Source organism: Hippocampus comes, unplaced genomic scaffold (assembly GCF_001891065.2).
Source record: "Hippocampus comes isolate QL1 unplaced genomic scaffold, H_comes_QL1_v1.1 scaffold109, whole genome shotgun sequence".
Classification (NCBI taxonomy): Eukaryota; Metazoa; Chordata; class Actinopteri; order Syngnathiformes; family Syngnathidae; genus Hippocampus; species Hippocampus comes.
This window is the reverse complement of record NW_017805274.1, coordinates 1,214,520-1,230,341: the sequence shown is the minus strand read 5'-3', so window position 1 is coordinate 1,230,341 and position 15,822 is coordinate 1,214,520. Positions and strand designations below refer to the sequence as shown.

General features: G+C 42.7%; 2 protein-coding genes and 1 long non-coding RNA gene across 4 annotated transcripts in view; all 3 read right to left on the bottom strand.

Annotated features, from left to right (window-relative positions):
- Positions 1–380: 380 nt before the first annotated feature.
- LOC109515670 (uncharacterized) lies at positions 381–2,666 on the bottom strand. Its single transcript, XM_019869631.1, has 8 exons — positions 2,212–2,666; positions 2,045–2,133; positions 1,441–1,714; positions 1,224–1,367; positions 960–999; positions 836–876; positions 709–752; positions 381–649 (listed from the first exon to the last, which is right to left on the bottom strand). Exons 1-8 carry the CDS (start codon positions 2,276–2,278, stop codon positions 410–412), a joined length of 939 nt encoding a protein of 312 aa, XP_019725190.1. The 5' UTR covers positions 2,279–2,666; the 3' UTR covers positions 381–409.
- A 976-nt stretch (positions 2,667–3,642) lies between these two features.
- The window catches only part of acsl6 (acyl-CoA synthetase long chain family member 6), a 13,866-nt gene continuing 1,686 nt past the window's right edge, over positions 3,643–15,822 (bottom strand). The window contains exons 1-21 of one of the 2 annotated variants that reach the window (XM_019869664.1): positions 14,857–15,176; positions 11,973–12,193; positions 11,721–11,835; positions 11,558–11,622; positions 11,141–11,242; positions 10,101–10,200; positions 9,460–9,638; positions 9,009–9,041; positions 8,459–8,510; positions 8,040–8,113; positions 7,866–7,943; positions 6,864–6,998; positions 6,642–6,776; positions 6,261–6,356; positions 6,034–6,106; positions 5,176–5,264; positions 4,883–4,999; positions 4,665–4,808; positions 4,330–4,431; positions 4,180–4,251; positions 3,643–3,838 (exon numbers count right to left, since the gene is read on the bottom strand). In XM_019869664.1, coding sequence (XP_019725223.1) covers positions 3,698–3,838; positions 4,180–4,251; positions 4,330–4,431; positions 4,665–4,808; positions 4,883–4,999; positions 5,176–5,264; positions 6,034–6,106; positions 6,261–6,356; positions 6,642–6,776; positions 6,864–6,998; positions 7,866–7,943; positions 8,040–8,113; positions 8,459–8,510; positions 9,009–9,041; positions 9,460–9,638; positions 10,101–10,200; positions 11,141–11,242; positions 11,558–11,622; positions 11,721–11,835; positions 11,973–12,176 — 2,106 coding nt within the window. In that variant the 5' untranslated portion in view covers positions 12,177–12,193; positions 14,857–15,176 and the 3' untranslated portion in view covers positions 3,643–3,697. Of the gene's footprint in view, positions 3,839–4,179; positions 4,252–4,329; positions 4,432–4,664; positions 4,809–4,882; positions 5,000–5,175; positions 5,265–6,033; positions 6,107–6,260; positions 6,357–6,641; positions 6,777–6,863; positions 6,999–7,865; positions 7,944–8,039; positions 8,114–8,458; positions 8,511–9,008; positions 9,042–9,459; positions 9,639–10,100; positions 10,201–11,140; positions 11,243–11,557; positions 11,623–11,720; positions 11,836–11,972; positions 12,194–14,856; positions 15,177–15,822 lie in introns of those variants that run through there. The other variant, XM_019869663.1, reaches the window with a different exon arrangement.
- On the bottom strand, positions 13,548–14,850 carry LOC109515697 (uncharacterized). The gene is made up of 2 exons (XR_002168240.1): positions 14,581–14,850; positions 13,548–14,463 (listed from the first exon to the last, which is right to left on the bottom strand). It is a non-coding gene; the product is annotated as an uncharacterized LOC109515697 (long non-coding RNA).

Genomic DNA, 15,822 nt, shown 5'->3' with positions numbered 1-15,822 from the left:
AACGTGTCATCGTTTTTTTTTTTTAATTAACATAAATCCACCAGAAAGGAGCTTTCGTGACAACGAACGAAAAGGAGACATATACAGACAATTAATTTGTTTATTCATGAACAATTTTCTGACAATCAAGGTAGCTTGAAATTCTTTGGACGCAACCACTGGCCCGGGATGATTAAAACCGAACTAAACGACGTACATTCAAATACATATCGCATGTGCAACAGCAACAAGAAACTCCTGTTAGGAAGTTGCATGTCTGACATCTAGTGGCTATTTATCAGCATACAACCAATTAATTTCTACTCGAGGTGTCCAAATGTACAAAAAAAAAAACGAATCCCATTTTTTAAATCTTCTTTCTTCTGTTTTTTTTTAATGGGCTGATCCCAGTGCAACGAGATATTTGGCATCACGGGATGGAGGGTTGTACGAATAGGCAACAACCTGTGAGTCGGGCACGCCGTTCGCAGGCTTGCCGAAAGAACTCCTTCCTGTTGGAGGAGGAATTAAAGCGAAAAAACATGACCTCGCCGTCCCTTTCGGAATCATCCTTCTCATGCGGCATTGGTGTAATCTTTTGCACGGCAACCAGAGGAGTTTTGAAGCGCAGCACCTTCCTGTACGAGATGGGCTTCCTGGGGATGGCAGACTGAAGACATGTGAACAAAGTTGATTTGTGAAATCGTTTTGTTGGCATGAGTTGCTTACTTTCCATGACTTCCCATTCAAGCATTCGTCGGCAGAGCGGATCGCTGAAATGATACAAAACTCACTCAAAATGACAAAATGAATGACTGAGTGGATTACTGTTGTTAATATGATGACCATCATTTACCAGAATGAATTTGAGGATCATCTGTAGTTGATCCCTGGTCACTGCCCAAATTAGATACCATGTTTGAGAAGAGCATGTTAGTGAATTAATTGTGAATCGGGGAAAGGGGAGACGGGTACATCACCTTATCTGGTCATTTGTGTTGACCAAAATGGAGGTGACGTCTGAAAATAGAAGAATGGCACGATATAACTCAAGAACATTTTCAAAACCCTACAATGGATGCTTCCTGAATTGAAGACACCTTGCTTTCCTGACTGTAATCCACCTTGATATAACATCTTCTTCAGAGTTATTAAGACCTAGATTGGTGGTATAGTTGTATAGTCACTGTAGTTGTACTCGCCTAAGCCTCGGTGGAGGTCTCCCGCGAGCAAGCTTTACTCACCGAGGACAGTCGAGACGTTGGGAGGCTGGTAATTGTGGATATTCGCTGCGTGGCTGCTGCCCAGCAAGGTAGAGTTCTTCAACTGGGGGTGCCGGATGTCCACCGGCACGGCGGCGTCCTCGCAGAAGAAATCAAACAAACTAGCTGCAGATAAGTGGGGAAGATTAAATCAATGAAAGCAATTTTTCATTTGTCACTTGGCAGACTTCAGACTTACTATAACTGTCATGTCTGAAGGTCTCTGGGGAAAGAACCGTGCTGGAGGTTGAGGAGTCCCAGATGTCGCCGTGGTCCGAGGAGTCCTTTGTGGTCTCAACTGGTGTCATTGTCTGCCCAGTTTGACGTGGGGAAGAACTCACCTGACACCCGGAACAACCCGAAGTGATATGGTCAACCTTCTCAGCTGCTGCCGATGAGGCCGAAATAGGGCAGACGCTGTTGGTGGAGGTTGGCTGAAAGTGGGATTTGCATTGCAAAGGGCTACTGCTGGTCTGCAGAGATAAAAAGACAACATATGAATCCCCTTCCAGTAGAGTTCATGAAACATACGGGTACTGTTTTGGATGCAAAAAGGTCGAAAATGGAGCCCGAAAGTAGCCATAGTTTTACATTTTTCCCCTCTGAAAAGGTACAAAATGGAGTCCAAAAAGCATCCCTGAACCTGATTATATTTTAGGATTTAACGTCAATGATACAAACGTGTGCAGTACTTGTTAACGGTGGGGAAAAAAGTATCAAGTTAGGTTCGAAAGGTCAACAAAAAATGGAATAGGTACAAAAAGGACAACAAAATGTAATTCTAACGTAATCAGATTACTCACCCGTACGTTACCACTTCCTTCACTGATGCTCCCTTCAGTCTCATGTTCTGGTATTTTTTCGTAAATTTTACATGGCAGACGTGCCCTAGCTTGGAGTCAATTACAGTACATGTATTTTATTTACAGGTGATATTTCGTCGTGTAATTCGCGACAGAGCTTTTCTTACCGTCTCGCCGTGTCTGAGGCACCTTTAAAGGCGTGTCTGCCTTACAACGGGGACCCGTTTTAAACATTTTGGGAAGCAAATGAATAATGAGCTGACACGATGAATTAAACGGTCAAGTTGGTGCTAGCTGAGCTCAACTCATGGCTAACGTCAACCTCTTGACGGTAAGAGTCATGACTCGGCGTAGCTGACAACTAAAAAAAAAAACAAAAAAAAACACGTATAATAAACATATAGTCATTAATAAAAAATAATGTGTGGGTGGGGCTCCTAATATTCAATACGTCTCTTGTCCTTAACTGGCCTGTCAATTAGGTATTACTTTGTAAACCCGTGCCGGAAGTGGATTTGGAACACCAACCAGATCGAGCTAGTTTTACATACAACGATTGTCAATACTACGACATGAATATATTGATTATGTCGTACCTGTATTTATGTTTTGTGTATTATCGCAATATTTAGAGTATTTGTTTTTGACAATAATAATGCTAATAATAATAGATGTAATATTATGGCGGACACGAGGACCATGCTTCTCCTTTTGACTGCCACAATATAGCTTTTAAATGCTTATATATATATTTAGCATTCATTTTATTATATCTACTACAGTATACAATTATTATACATTCCTATAATATTATGTATTTATGATTTATATATAATCACTTTTAATTATCACTAATCAATCATAATAACTGTATATTCTGAGTTTAGATTTAGTTCATAATCTGTAACTATATATGACCCATTTTAATCCATTCATGAGAAAACAAGTGAGACAGTGGTTTAAAACCATTCCAGAATGTTCTTTTATTTCATGAACCTGGTCCCCCTCCTGCCCCCAGTCATTGTCATCATTGTTATAATTACAAGGATATGCTGCTGATTCGATTGCAGAGAAAAGTAATAAATACGTCCAATTTGTCCGACTACACAGACGCAATTAAAAGAATAAAAGTAATAAAAATCCCATTCAAACCGCTGACTCGAGTCGTCAATAAATAAGCTTACATCTATAGCGAAGCTGTCCTCATGTATGTACATACATCATTCATTTTTACACTTTGGGACAAGAATCAATCTTGAAAAGCTTCTACATTATTCGTGTGTGATTAAAAAAAAAAAAAAAAAAAAAACAAGTGGCTGGTTAATTAAAAGTGAAAGGTTGCTTTGTAGTTTCACCAGGGGGCAACTGCATGCACTGCCCCAAGTCCGGTTTTGCCTTTAAAAAAAAAAAAAAAGAAGAGGAAAAAAAATTAACGAGAAAGAGAAGAGTGGTGGGTGTGCGCCTCAAAATGGCCACCATTACTGCTAAGGCAGGAGGTTGAGTGAACCGACAAAAACAAAAAAAAAAAAGTCCATGTGTGGATGTTTAAATGAAACTCTACTGCATGTCGAGGTCGATCTGGACGGGTGAAGGGTGACTTTTTTTTGCTGCTTGTTCGTCAGTGCGCAATGTTGTTGTTTTGGAGGTCTACCCTCACATGGAAATGGTGCTGTAGAGCTGGTCGATCTTCTCCTTGAAGAACTCCCGCAGCTCAGGCCGCTTAGCCTTCAGCGTGGGCGTCAGCAGGCCGTTCTGAATGGAGAACATCTCGCTGTGGATGTAGATATTCTTCACCTGGTTCGAGACATTCGAGTAGAAAATACATTTGGACGCGCACCCTATACACTCAGCAAGAGATAAGTGTTAAATTTAAAAAAAAAACCCCAAAAAAAAAAAAAAAACATTCAGTTGTGTAAGACTCAAAAAGACTGTTAGCTCAATCAAAAGTCTCAAAATCATTCTTGAGACTCACAAAAACACATTCGGTCGGTTCCTCTAAGACTCAAAATGGTCATTGCAAAATGTGTGCACTACGTCAGGTTCATTCAAGACTCGGAATTGTCTTTGAGGTTTCAGAGAAAGATGCGCAGTATGTTCGATTTGTCTATTTAAAGCATGAAATTATCTTTCTTCACCTGCTCAAAGGAATGCAGAGAGCTGGCCTTGCCCAGACGCACCAGATCCTCAAGGATGGCCTTCTTAAGTTCCTATCAACACAGGAATTGTAATTTTTGAGGTCCCTCAAAAATGCCACCTTGCCATTTGTCTACACCTGCGCCACCTACTGTGTTTTTACACAGGTCCTTGTAGGTGCCTAAGATCCCTTTCTTCTTGGCCCAGGTGGGCATGACTTCTGGGTCGGGCACGATAATCCCCACAAGGCAGGACTGCACACAAGGAGCATAAATGTTGAAAAGAAGTAGGGGAAGGGATGGACAACATATGCAGGCTGCAGCAAAGGCCTGGAAAAAGCATTTCAAATGAAGAATGCAATAGTCTGATGAAGGCAATAGGTTGATGTCATTTTTGAAAGTCAGGATCTGAAACATGTCTTCAGTCGACAACAAAAAGAACTTGACATTTTTGGAGGGGACTGTAAGATCTCAAGTGGTAAAGTGACCTGGAGGCTGTCTCCGTGCACGTAAAGCTGGGCCACGGGCTCGCTCCGTATGTAGATGTTCTCGATCTTCTCAGGGGAGATGTACTCGCCCTGCGCCAGCTTGAAGATGTGCTTCTTCCTGTCCACGATTTTCAGCGTGCCGTTCTGCAATCAGGCCAACAGGAATCAATCGGTTAGCAATCGATCGAGACAGTTTATAAAATGTAGGGCAGACGTACGGGCAGCCATTTGCCGATGTCGCCGGTGTGGAGCCAGCCGTCCGGATCCAGCGTCTCTGCGGTCCTCTCGGGGTCTTTGAGGTAGCCCTTAAACACGTTTGGTCCCTTCACGCAAACCTGACCATTGGAAAAAGGGAATTTCTTTATACTTTTTGGGATGTTAAGCTTCATGAAGATTTTGCCAAAGAAACTTTAAATGTACGAAAAACGTCTGTAAACGGCTCAAAATGTTCAAACTTTATTAAAACATTTGGTTCGTCAGCCTCAAAATTATTTTCGACGACCACACTCACCTCGCCCTCCCCTTTGGCAGCAAAGTAGTTCTTCTCGGGAACATCCACCAGTTTGATGAGGTTGCACGGCAGTGGCGCGCCGACGTGACCTAAACGCCATAACAACAAAAAAGTTACAAAAAAAACAAAGACGCAATATTTAAATTCAAGTATATGACAAAATTTGTCTCATTTTATCATATCCTGTATCTTTTGTTTTCATACTGCAACTGTTATCGTAATACCAGTACTGTCCGGCAGGGGGTACTGCTGGGCTACTTTTTGCTACCAAGCTCAGGAGCATTTCCGTGAAATGAACTTCAGTCACAACATTGACGGTTACATGGCAGAGTGCATCCCAACGCACCCAAAAATATGACAAGATTTTAAGAAATTATGCCAACAATCAGGCTCTAATAAATCTATACCTGTATATATCAATTCGCAATAAATAGAATGGATTACTTATTTTAATAATAATAATAATACATTTCATTTATAAGCGCCTTTCAAAACACTCAAGGACACTTTACAATCAAAAAGAGAACAATAAAACCGCAGATAAAATTATAAATAATGAAAGGAGAGATTAATTTTAATGGAAAGAATCATTCTCATTTTTATTGTCATTACACTCCTTGTCTGTGACCACTCTTGCAGATGAATTCGTAAAAAAATGTTTTCGTCAACCCTTGACATGTTGACTGTGTAAAGTGGCCAAACCGCTTTTGCCTTATTTGGTGGTGGCTGCGACCGACCTCAATCCAGCACTTGTTTGATAATGTCGTCAGCGCCGACTCGAATCTTTTATGGCGCTTTTCCAACCTATTGGACCTTGGCTAAGGATCGTGACCCGTTGCATAAGCGATGAGCGCTCACCTGGTGTCCAGTCGCCGGGCGTGGTGAAGGTGCAGCCGGCCGTGCACTCCGTCTGCCCGTACGCTTCGTACACCTGCAGGGGAGAGTTGTTGTGTATTTGCCGGCCTTCTTTTTACACATGCACGGCGGAAACAATGCTATAAAATGACCGTGGAACAGGTTCTAACTCGTGGTAGAGGGTCAGGGACAGAAGGCCTAAATCGTGGGGGGGGGGAATGGGCTATAACCTGGCATCCTAAAGCTGCTCTGAGGAACCCCAACACAGCGGGCGATGTGGGAGCTGCTCCTGTTATGATCATCCTCAGTCTCCCACCCAAGCTGGCCAACTTTTTGTCATGTTAATCCTCCAAGCCCCCCGCCCCACAAACACACACACACACACACACACACACACACACACACACACACACACACACACACACACACACACACACACACACACACACGACAGTCAAGCTCTGTCAGAGATGAACACCATTCATCGTCATAGTTTTCTTATCTTTGTGCTTGTTGACGTTTGCAGAGATGAAATGCATTTTGTAACCATTTTTTTTCAAAGCCTGTGATTTTTATTTATTTATTTATTTATTTATTTATTTGAGTGTTACCTGAATCTTACTGAAGAAGATTTTGTCCCAGACGCTGTCGCTGCGGATGATGCCGCTGCTAACCTCGGCGCCTTTTCTCTTGGCGGCAAAGTTGAGGAGCCAGCGCTTCAGCGGGCTGTTGGCCTGGCTGAAGATCTGCAGACCAGAATGTTTTAAAAAAACTAAAACTCTCTATCTTTTTTTTAATCCCTGGTTGAATAGCACGGAACCTCCTGAACGCACCTTATCGTACATGCGGTTGAGCAGGCGGGGCACCACGGGGAAAATGGTGGGCCGCAGGGCCTTCATGTCATCGGGCAGCAAGCGGATGTCGCCCTGGTAGAAGCCGATGCGCCCGCCGTGGCAGTAGACCACTGACTGGGAAACAAAACACAACAGCGTGGTGGTGATCGTGAATGTAACTCTTTTTCAACAGCCCATTGTATTATGAGACCCGCCCCCATAAAAATTGCAATTTGTAAATTTGTCCAGACAAAATTTGATCAAGTAAAAATATTATTTACCCCACTGCAAGTACACTTTCGAACATGCTTGCTAGCCTCACTATGTAAAAAAAATGATTTGAATACACACTTTGGGAATACATGTTTTTGATTGTAGTCATGAAAGAATCATTTTTTAAAAATAGATGTGGTTTCCACAATTGTCTAGTGATTGTGAAAGAAACCCGAACGTCAGTCAGAGTGGCGGAGTCAACGAAGGCAAATATTTGGACGCCGCAGAGCTGTGCACAACAACTGGATTTAGGGAATGAAGCTTTTGAACAGGAAGCCTAATCCCCCACCCCTCGCCGTCGTAAGTGTTGATCGGAATCATGTCGGAACAACGTTGTAACCGCGCGCGCCTATGCAGGAGGAAGAGTCAACAGGCCGAGAGGGAGTACGAGAAGGTAAAGCACCAGCTGGAGAACTTGGAGGAGAGTGTGCGAGACCGCTGCAAGAAAGAGTTCACGGGTATGTGACAGCAATTGATGGAAAACACACACACACACACACACACACACACACGCACACACACACACACACACACACACACAAATAAACTGAGAGCAGCATTTTTGTTCCTCAGGCCTGAGCCAAACATGTGGCAAGAGGGAAGTGACCATATATGGACTTCCTTCAACCCACGATAGATCGCTGGGCGGAAGGAAGTTCAGTAGGTGTGAGGTGGGGGCACGATAACGGTGTGTGTGTGAGATAGACCACACACAGGAAGACTCCTTACCTCGATGAGCCTCTCGAACATGTGAGCCAGCGGCAGGAACGAAATGAGGCAATCGTCCCGGTTGGGGAAAATCACTTTCTAAAAAGAAGAAGAAAAACAGGATGCAGGGGGGGAAAAAAACGTCTTAAGAAGAGTTGAAAGAGCGAAATAAATGCTGTTGACTTCTTGACTCACATCGGTCACTTTAAGGAAGCCCGAGAAGTCAGCCACCACGTTCCCGTGGGTGAGCATCACCCCTTTGGGGTTTCCTGAGCAGGACAGATAAAACGGGGAAGGTCAAGATAGGGAGGGCCACTTTATTAGGCACACCTGCAAGCTCGTGACAGCCTCTGAATGAAAATTGTATTCATGCATGTGTATACACATCCGTATATTTTTCTGTTATTAATTTATAGCTTAAATAAAATGTAATTTATGTCTTTTCCTTGTGTTGTGCACATTTACAAAATAAATAAAATGAATAAAAAAATGCATGAATCCGGGTTACAGACTTGCAGGCCCACTTCACATTTCCGCTGGAATTTTTCCAATTGTTATTTGGAATATTTTTGAGTGACGGTGTGTGTGGATGGATTGTGGTGTTTGTGGATCACCTGTGGTTCCACTGGTGAAGCACACGATTGAAAGGTCTTGCGGTGAGGGCGGCTATGCAGGGAAAAAAAAAAACAAAAAAAAAACAGTAACGCCATCGTTTCATATCCGTGATTTGATCACTACCTTGGTATGATAAGAATAGAAAATGAGACACTTCTTTGTGCACAGCAATACACAAGTTGGGGGGGAGGTGAATGAATGTTTTGTCAACATTTGGACAAAAAGCAAAATGAAATAATCTGAATGTTTCATTAAAATTAAATTATATCACAACAGACATGCATAAAAATAAAATAAGTCAAAAATGATAAAATAAATGCTAATTAAAAAAATTAAATACAAATGTAATAAAAATCAAAGTTGTCATGCAAAAAAAAAATTAAAAAACAGTTGTTAAAAGTAAAATAAATATAATGAATAAAAATAAAATAAAACGAAATAAATAAATTGTGAGACAAAAACCTGGGTTCTGTTCTTGTATCGTAACTCATTAGATGTACCTCATAACGTGGTTGGCGAGGTCAAACGCGCCCAGTTATTCATACTTACTAAAGGTTTTCGATGGTGATCTCTGCCCAGCGCCTTAGGGACAGACAAGCGAAAAGTGTTTTAAAACTGTGTTTCCTGTTGTTATCGTTTCACGCAAACACACGCACAGGAGTCACAAACCAGTTTGTTGTGTTTAAATGACGTTGATGTTGAAATAACAGTGGCACAGCAAAAAAAATGCTTTGATGTAGCATGTGATTTTTTTTTTTTTTTTTGTCACGCTTCTTAGACTATCAACTGTCGTTGTTCTTCAGCCGACAAACTCGCAACCTGCAGGTCCAGCTGTGCAGAAAATGTGTTGAGCTCTGACAAATGCTTATCGCAGCTAATTCTGTTCTACTTCCACCAAATGAGCGCATATTGACCTGATCTCACGTCACAAATTCCACCGAGAACTATTCGGCCTGACAAACGCTAACGTTTGCTAAGCGTGGCAGCCGTGTGTGCTAACCTCCACTTCCTCCATGGCCTGCACGTGCACGCCGCAGCCGAGTCCGCGCTCCACCAGGGCGGCGTCCAGGGCGTCCATCAGGATGATGTGGCGCAGGGCCGGCGTCTCCGCGCGCTCCACGTTAGCTAGCAGCACTTGCGCCTTGTCCACCTTGTCACAGATAACCGTGGAGATGTCGGCTGCGGGGACACAAATCACACACCAGCGTACCACTCAGATATTTTTAAACTAGTGCTCAATTCATAACAATGTGTAAATAAAAAAAAAATTTTTTGTTTGTTTTTTATTGCAAAAATCAAGTCAAGTCAAGTCAAGTACAACTTTGTCAAATGTCAGATGAAATTTCTTCCCTCTCAAGACAACATAGAACAAGAGGAGCCGCTGCGGGTGCCCGCGCCGCCATCAAAAGAAAAGTTAACATAAAATGACAAAATAATACAAGACAACACATTAGACACAGACAATCGTGCAATCTTAACCACTTTCCTGCCAGACATCTCACAATCAAAAATCACTTGGCAGCAAAACCATATCGACGCATACCTCTTCCGAAAGCTTGCCACCAGTGCATCCCAGATTTGTAATTGTTTTATCAGTCAGTCGTAACGCGCGCTCCATTTTGCTCCTGATGAGTATCTTACCCGTGTTTATGATGAAGCGTATGGCGTCCGGACCCAGCGTGTCGTAGAGGGGCACCACCACCATGGAGTACGTGTAGCATGCAAGCTCTGAGATTATCCACTGCAATACAAAATGAATGCAGTGAAATACCTTTTTTTTTTTTTTTCGGACAAATGACAACATACCAAAACAAGTTTGTTGACGTTAGCTTATTAACAATCAATCGCAACATTTACTGTCTTACTTTTGCTTACTTGTTGGATTATAACCAAGTGGCATCAATTCTGACTGTTCAGTTAGTGAATGCTAACATTTTTAATCTGTTTTATTTAAATTATTATTATTGTACTGATTATATTCTCTCAAGGGAAATAGAGCTAACATGCGAACTTGCTAACAATTAATTGTTTACATTAGCTTACATTAGCTACTGAGCAAAATTAAGTTGAATAAGTGTTCCATTTGTTCTCAGGAGCTATCTTGGGTCAAACTTGACTGATAACAATCATGTTTGACAAAATGCTCCTCACGCTATTCACTGTTTGCTTAGTCGAGCGGACCAGTCAAACGTGATGGATGACAAGTTTGACAATTACAAGTGTGACAAATCCGAGAAAAATTTGTTTACATGAGCTCATTTCAATGAAACGTTGGAGATTACAATAGTGGGACAAATGATAACATGGCTGTTTTCAGTTTTTGGGAGCGTTTTGGTTCGTTAGCATGAAGTATCATTGCTAAGTGTTTGATTTGTTGACATATGCACACTTGATATCAAACTTCACTGACAAAAAAAATTCCTAAAATTACTTGTCAACCTGACGACAAATACTGCCATGTTCATGGAAGTGTATTTACCACCTTTACGCCACCATTTTATGTCTCTTGTGTTCTCTATGGACTATTTCTTGAGTATTATTTTTAGTTTATTCCTTTGTGGTGGGCACAAGAAATGTCATGACACACGTTACGTTGCCAATAGAGCTATTCGGTTGTATTCATGAACCGCAACGTTGACGTGTTTTAGGGCTTTATGGCTGAGTGGGAAGGGGAGGATAACCTCGGGCCGGTTCTGAGCAAAGACTCCAATGAACTGGTCCGGACTGGCCTTGCAGCCCTGGTGTAGCAGGCCCGATCCCAGATGCTCGGCCCGGGAAGTGACCTGCGGGAGCGCAACAACACAATGACAATATGGTGTTGTTATCAGACGACACACCCAGATGCACATTTTGCAATGATGCAACGAGCTCTAACTGGAAGTCATGTGACTTATCTTAGGGAAACCTCAAGTGCAACGGGACTCCTAATAGATACACATATCAAATTTCAAATGACGAAGGGACATTTTTTTTTGTGTGTGTTTCATGGCGAGTCCAAAAAAAAAAAAAAACATCTGGCAATATAGCATTGTCCAGACCAAAATCTCGACGCCTGGAAATTTCTGTTTCAAAACCAAAATGTCGGACTTTCATTTCACCTCTTTGTAGGACATCCATTTGTAAGGCTGGTTGGGGAGTCGCGAGCCTAGGCAAGGCCCGTCACCTGCGAGGAATGAGATGACAGCCGTCACCACGGCAACCAAACCTTGCATGGATTTGAGGCCTCGGTCGCTTTGACTGAGCGGCGCCATCCTCGTATACCTGATATATGGAGGCCTCGCTGGAAGACCTCGTACATTGTCCTAGCGTCGTCGTGGTAATGACTGAGCAGCTTGGAACTGTCACCCATCATGGACCTGCGACCCCCATCTTCACGCTTCATTGAAAGACACACCCAATACAGCTCGTGTGAATGCATGACACATCAAATCTCACATCTAATTAAAGTTCCCGCCCGGTGCTTTCCAGATCTGTACAGTAATTACTTTCAACCATAATTCTGTGTGGTCTTACCGGCACCTCCTCTGACTGGTGCAGGAGGCTGCATGGTGGTTTAATGGGGCGGGGCCTGGTGGCCAGCCAGTAGGCCAGCACGGCGGTGAGGGCGCCGATGCCCACCAGAGTGGAGGTGGGCAGCGAGCTGAAGAAGTGGCCCAGCTCGCCCATGTCTGGCACCCTCAGGCCGCTAAGCATCTCCTGGGCCTGCATCTTCTCCATCAGCGTCGAACTCAGCTCTGTGGGACGACAGATAAATCCTCAGCGCCACCGCACCATGTTGCGTTCACTGTCCACCGAGGCTGCGGGAAATGACGTTGAGTTGTGTTGCCTTCACTCTCAAATAAAACAGCGGCAATGTTTTGTGTGCCAAATAAGCTGTGTCGGGTTAAATGTCCATCTGAGAAACGCTGTGTCATCTAAAGAGCAGCATTATGTTGCGTTCAGGGTCTCAGAAAAAGTTACCCTTGTCAGGGTAAGCGGCTCGGAGAATAGATGGATGATTGCATTCAAGGTTTACTTGGTCGCAGCGTGTTGCGTTCAGTGTCCAAGGAAGCAGAGGTGTGCTGCAATCAAGTCCAATAAAGAGTCAATGCGATGCATTCAGTGTCGCTGACGACAAAGGCCGACAGGATTCATCAGCATTGGCAAACAGCGACAGTCAAAGGGTTGGGTAGAAAGTTGGCCGCCAAATCTAAATATAGATGTGATCCGCAATCTACGAGCATGACTGTGCGCACACACAAAAACACACACCCACGCACACACAAACAAACACGATAGTGACACCCTACAATTCATGATGACAGTGATCTCTCACTTGGTGTGTTCTAAAGCATCACTTATGAAATTCTCCCAAGAAAGTGAAACCGCTGACGAAACAATACACATTTTTCTTGCAGGCTGAGTGACAAAGAAGGCTCATGAACACTTACAGTGTATCGTTAATGTATTGCAACCTTGGCAGAAGACTTTACGAAATTAAAATGCTACTTTTACAGCGCTGCTAACAAAGCAACAGTGTGTCGAGTGGACTAATAACTGTGTTGCATTCGGTGTCTAATCAAGCAGCAGTGTTGTGGTCACTGTCTAGTGGGAAGCATTATGGTATCTTCAAGGTAAAAGGAAGCACCATTGTTAGGTTCGCGTCTAATGCGGCAACATTGTCACGTTTGCCTTCACTGTCAACTGGAAAACATTGAGTTGCGTTCAGGGTCTCAAACAAAGCAACATGTTGCATTTCAGTGCTAACCGTGAAGGATTGTGTTGCGTTGGCGTTTAACATCCGGGCATCGTGTTGCGTTCAATGTCTCTCAAGCAGCATCATGTTGCATTCAGGGTCCAACAAAAGAATGTGTCGTGGCTATTGGAGGTTTACTCAGCTGTTTTGGATGTGTGAGATATCAAACTAAGTGTCCTTTAGTAACTCCACTAGCTCCCCACGGGGAGACGCAGAGGTTGCGGAGTTCTTGAACATGGCCCGCTAGAAGGTTTGTTGCTACAGCTGGCGCCACGGCACCAACACAACTTCGGTGACCTCTTGGAAATATTCTAAAATAGTTCCTAATGAAGAGGTGAAAGCACATATTTTGAGCAGCACTCGGTTGCATTCAGGGACTACTTGGTAGCCATCAAATTGTTCTTTACGGACTCAATGAGAGGCTTAAAAAGAATGTCAAATTTTGGACCTCTTTTTGGCCTCCTGGTCAAGGTCCCGGAAGCACCATGGGCCTAGGTCCTGAAAGGTCCGCCCCATCAGGCCATCGAAAGGCTGTTGCCAGCGATTAGCATCCAGCTTGAGGATGTCAAAGCCTATTAGAGCTGAGACGGGATGGACGCTTCTAACCTAGATCTATCTCTCTCTCTCTCTCTCTCTCTCTCTCTCTCTCTCTCTCTCTCTCTCTCTCTCTCTCTCTCTTTCCGTCACTCTTCAGCTCGCTTTATCGCCACTTGATAGCGTTGTGAACAGATGTCAGGCTTTAAAAACCACAGTGTGACATCATCAATAGCGGACGCGTCATTTCCTGTAATCGCCACGTGCCCATGCATTCAGAGGTCACGTCCTTCTCGATTGCACAGCTGTGGTGTGTAGTCAATGCAGCCCAAAAAATTAAATAAATAAAATTACATTACTGTAACCTCTTTTTTTTCTTAAAAATGACCACTTTATTCTTTAGATTCTATTCTTAACATTGGCAAAAAAAAAAACAACTACAAAACCATGCTTTCTTGAATCCTCTGAGAATTTAACTGAGTCTAGTGAATTATTTGATGTAAAATGTTATAAAATAAATAATACATTCTAACGCTACGCTAATTGGCATTGTGAAGCTCAACATGAAGTCAAAATACGCTTCACACGGGCCCTCTGCGGTGATTAGCGTCTCATGGCTAACAGTGAGATTAGCCCCAAAGCGTGCGAGATGTCACACCACCCTGTTTGGCCCCTCCCACTTTCTGTATCCTCACAATGTAGTTAAAATTTGAGTTAACTTAAAATTGCAAAAGGCTCAACTAGTAAACACATAATAATTTATCAATGTATAATCTTCCCTCTTTGAAGCAACAACAAAAGTGACAAACAGAAGCACAAATGCAAATGAATGGAAATGGCCTTCAAAACAACCTCCTGCTTATTTGACTACCATCCATGAGGCGTTTAGGGCCTCCATGTAAACTGAAAACTCACTTTTAAAGTGATTACATGCAAAGCGAGGTGGCTTCAGGACATGTCAGCGACAGCTACAGATAGATGACACCCAAATTTGTAAAAATAAATAAATAAATAAATAAATATAATAAAAATAATAATAATAATAATAATACATTGTGATCAAAGTCATTTTTTCTGATTATCTCAAACACAACGCAGAAGAACAAGCCTGATTCAGCATTTATTTACCTGGCAGCCATTATGTTCCACTCTGCCATGAAGTCATAAATGCTGAGGAAGCACTTACGAGCAGAGGCACTAACACTGCAAGACATTTCATGCCATTTTTGTGGGGAGAAGAAGAAAAAAAGAACTTTTTGGATGCATTTTTTGAATGTGTTGCTGCTCCATGTGTATGAAAAAAGCAGCTGATTCCAGATTTATCACGACCGTAATATCGATTCCATTTGTTCATCAATGGCGTTTCTCGTTATATGTAAGCATCGACAAGGATATGGCATGACAATATGAAACTCCGCTTCTCACCTCAACGTACTTCACAGGCCTCAAAGTCTTTCAGTAAATAACAAAAGAATATGTTCGGTTTTTTGTTTGTTTGTTTGATTTTTGCATTCTTAACAGCTCAAAACAGCAGTAGGACATATTTAATTGAAATGTAAAGAAAAGGAGTACAGTGACACACATTGTGCTCAGTAGCATGAATTTTTAACAACACACATCAGCAACCAGGTCATGGGACGGGATACAGTGACAGGTGTCATATATTTTTAAGGATGGGTGTATTTTTTTTTAACTGCAAAAGGCGCATTTTTCCTAGAATATGCAATTCCTATTTTTAGAATAGTGATACTTAAAGTAGCTACACAGGCTCCCTCTTTGTATAAAGTCACAGTGGTTTGCTTTTAATGCGATACAGTTGTTCAGTACTATTCAGTTGTATTTATCAAATTAATTGAAAATTAGCACAAAAACATAGAATAATGCTTTCACAACATGTCGCTCTTCCGAATATTTTGAGAAGTGATCCAAACGTCCCATGTGCTGTGCGGGTCCCTAATAAAGTGCCCCCTTCCTCTCTCCCCTTTTCCCCCCTCCCCCTGTTTTTCCAGCACCACCTCTCGCGTGAACAGCTCCCGCACTGTCGTCCAATCAGCTTGGACCTTCACGTCATAATCAAACCCCCCCCCCCCCACC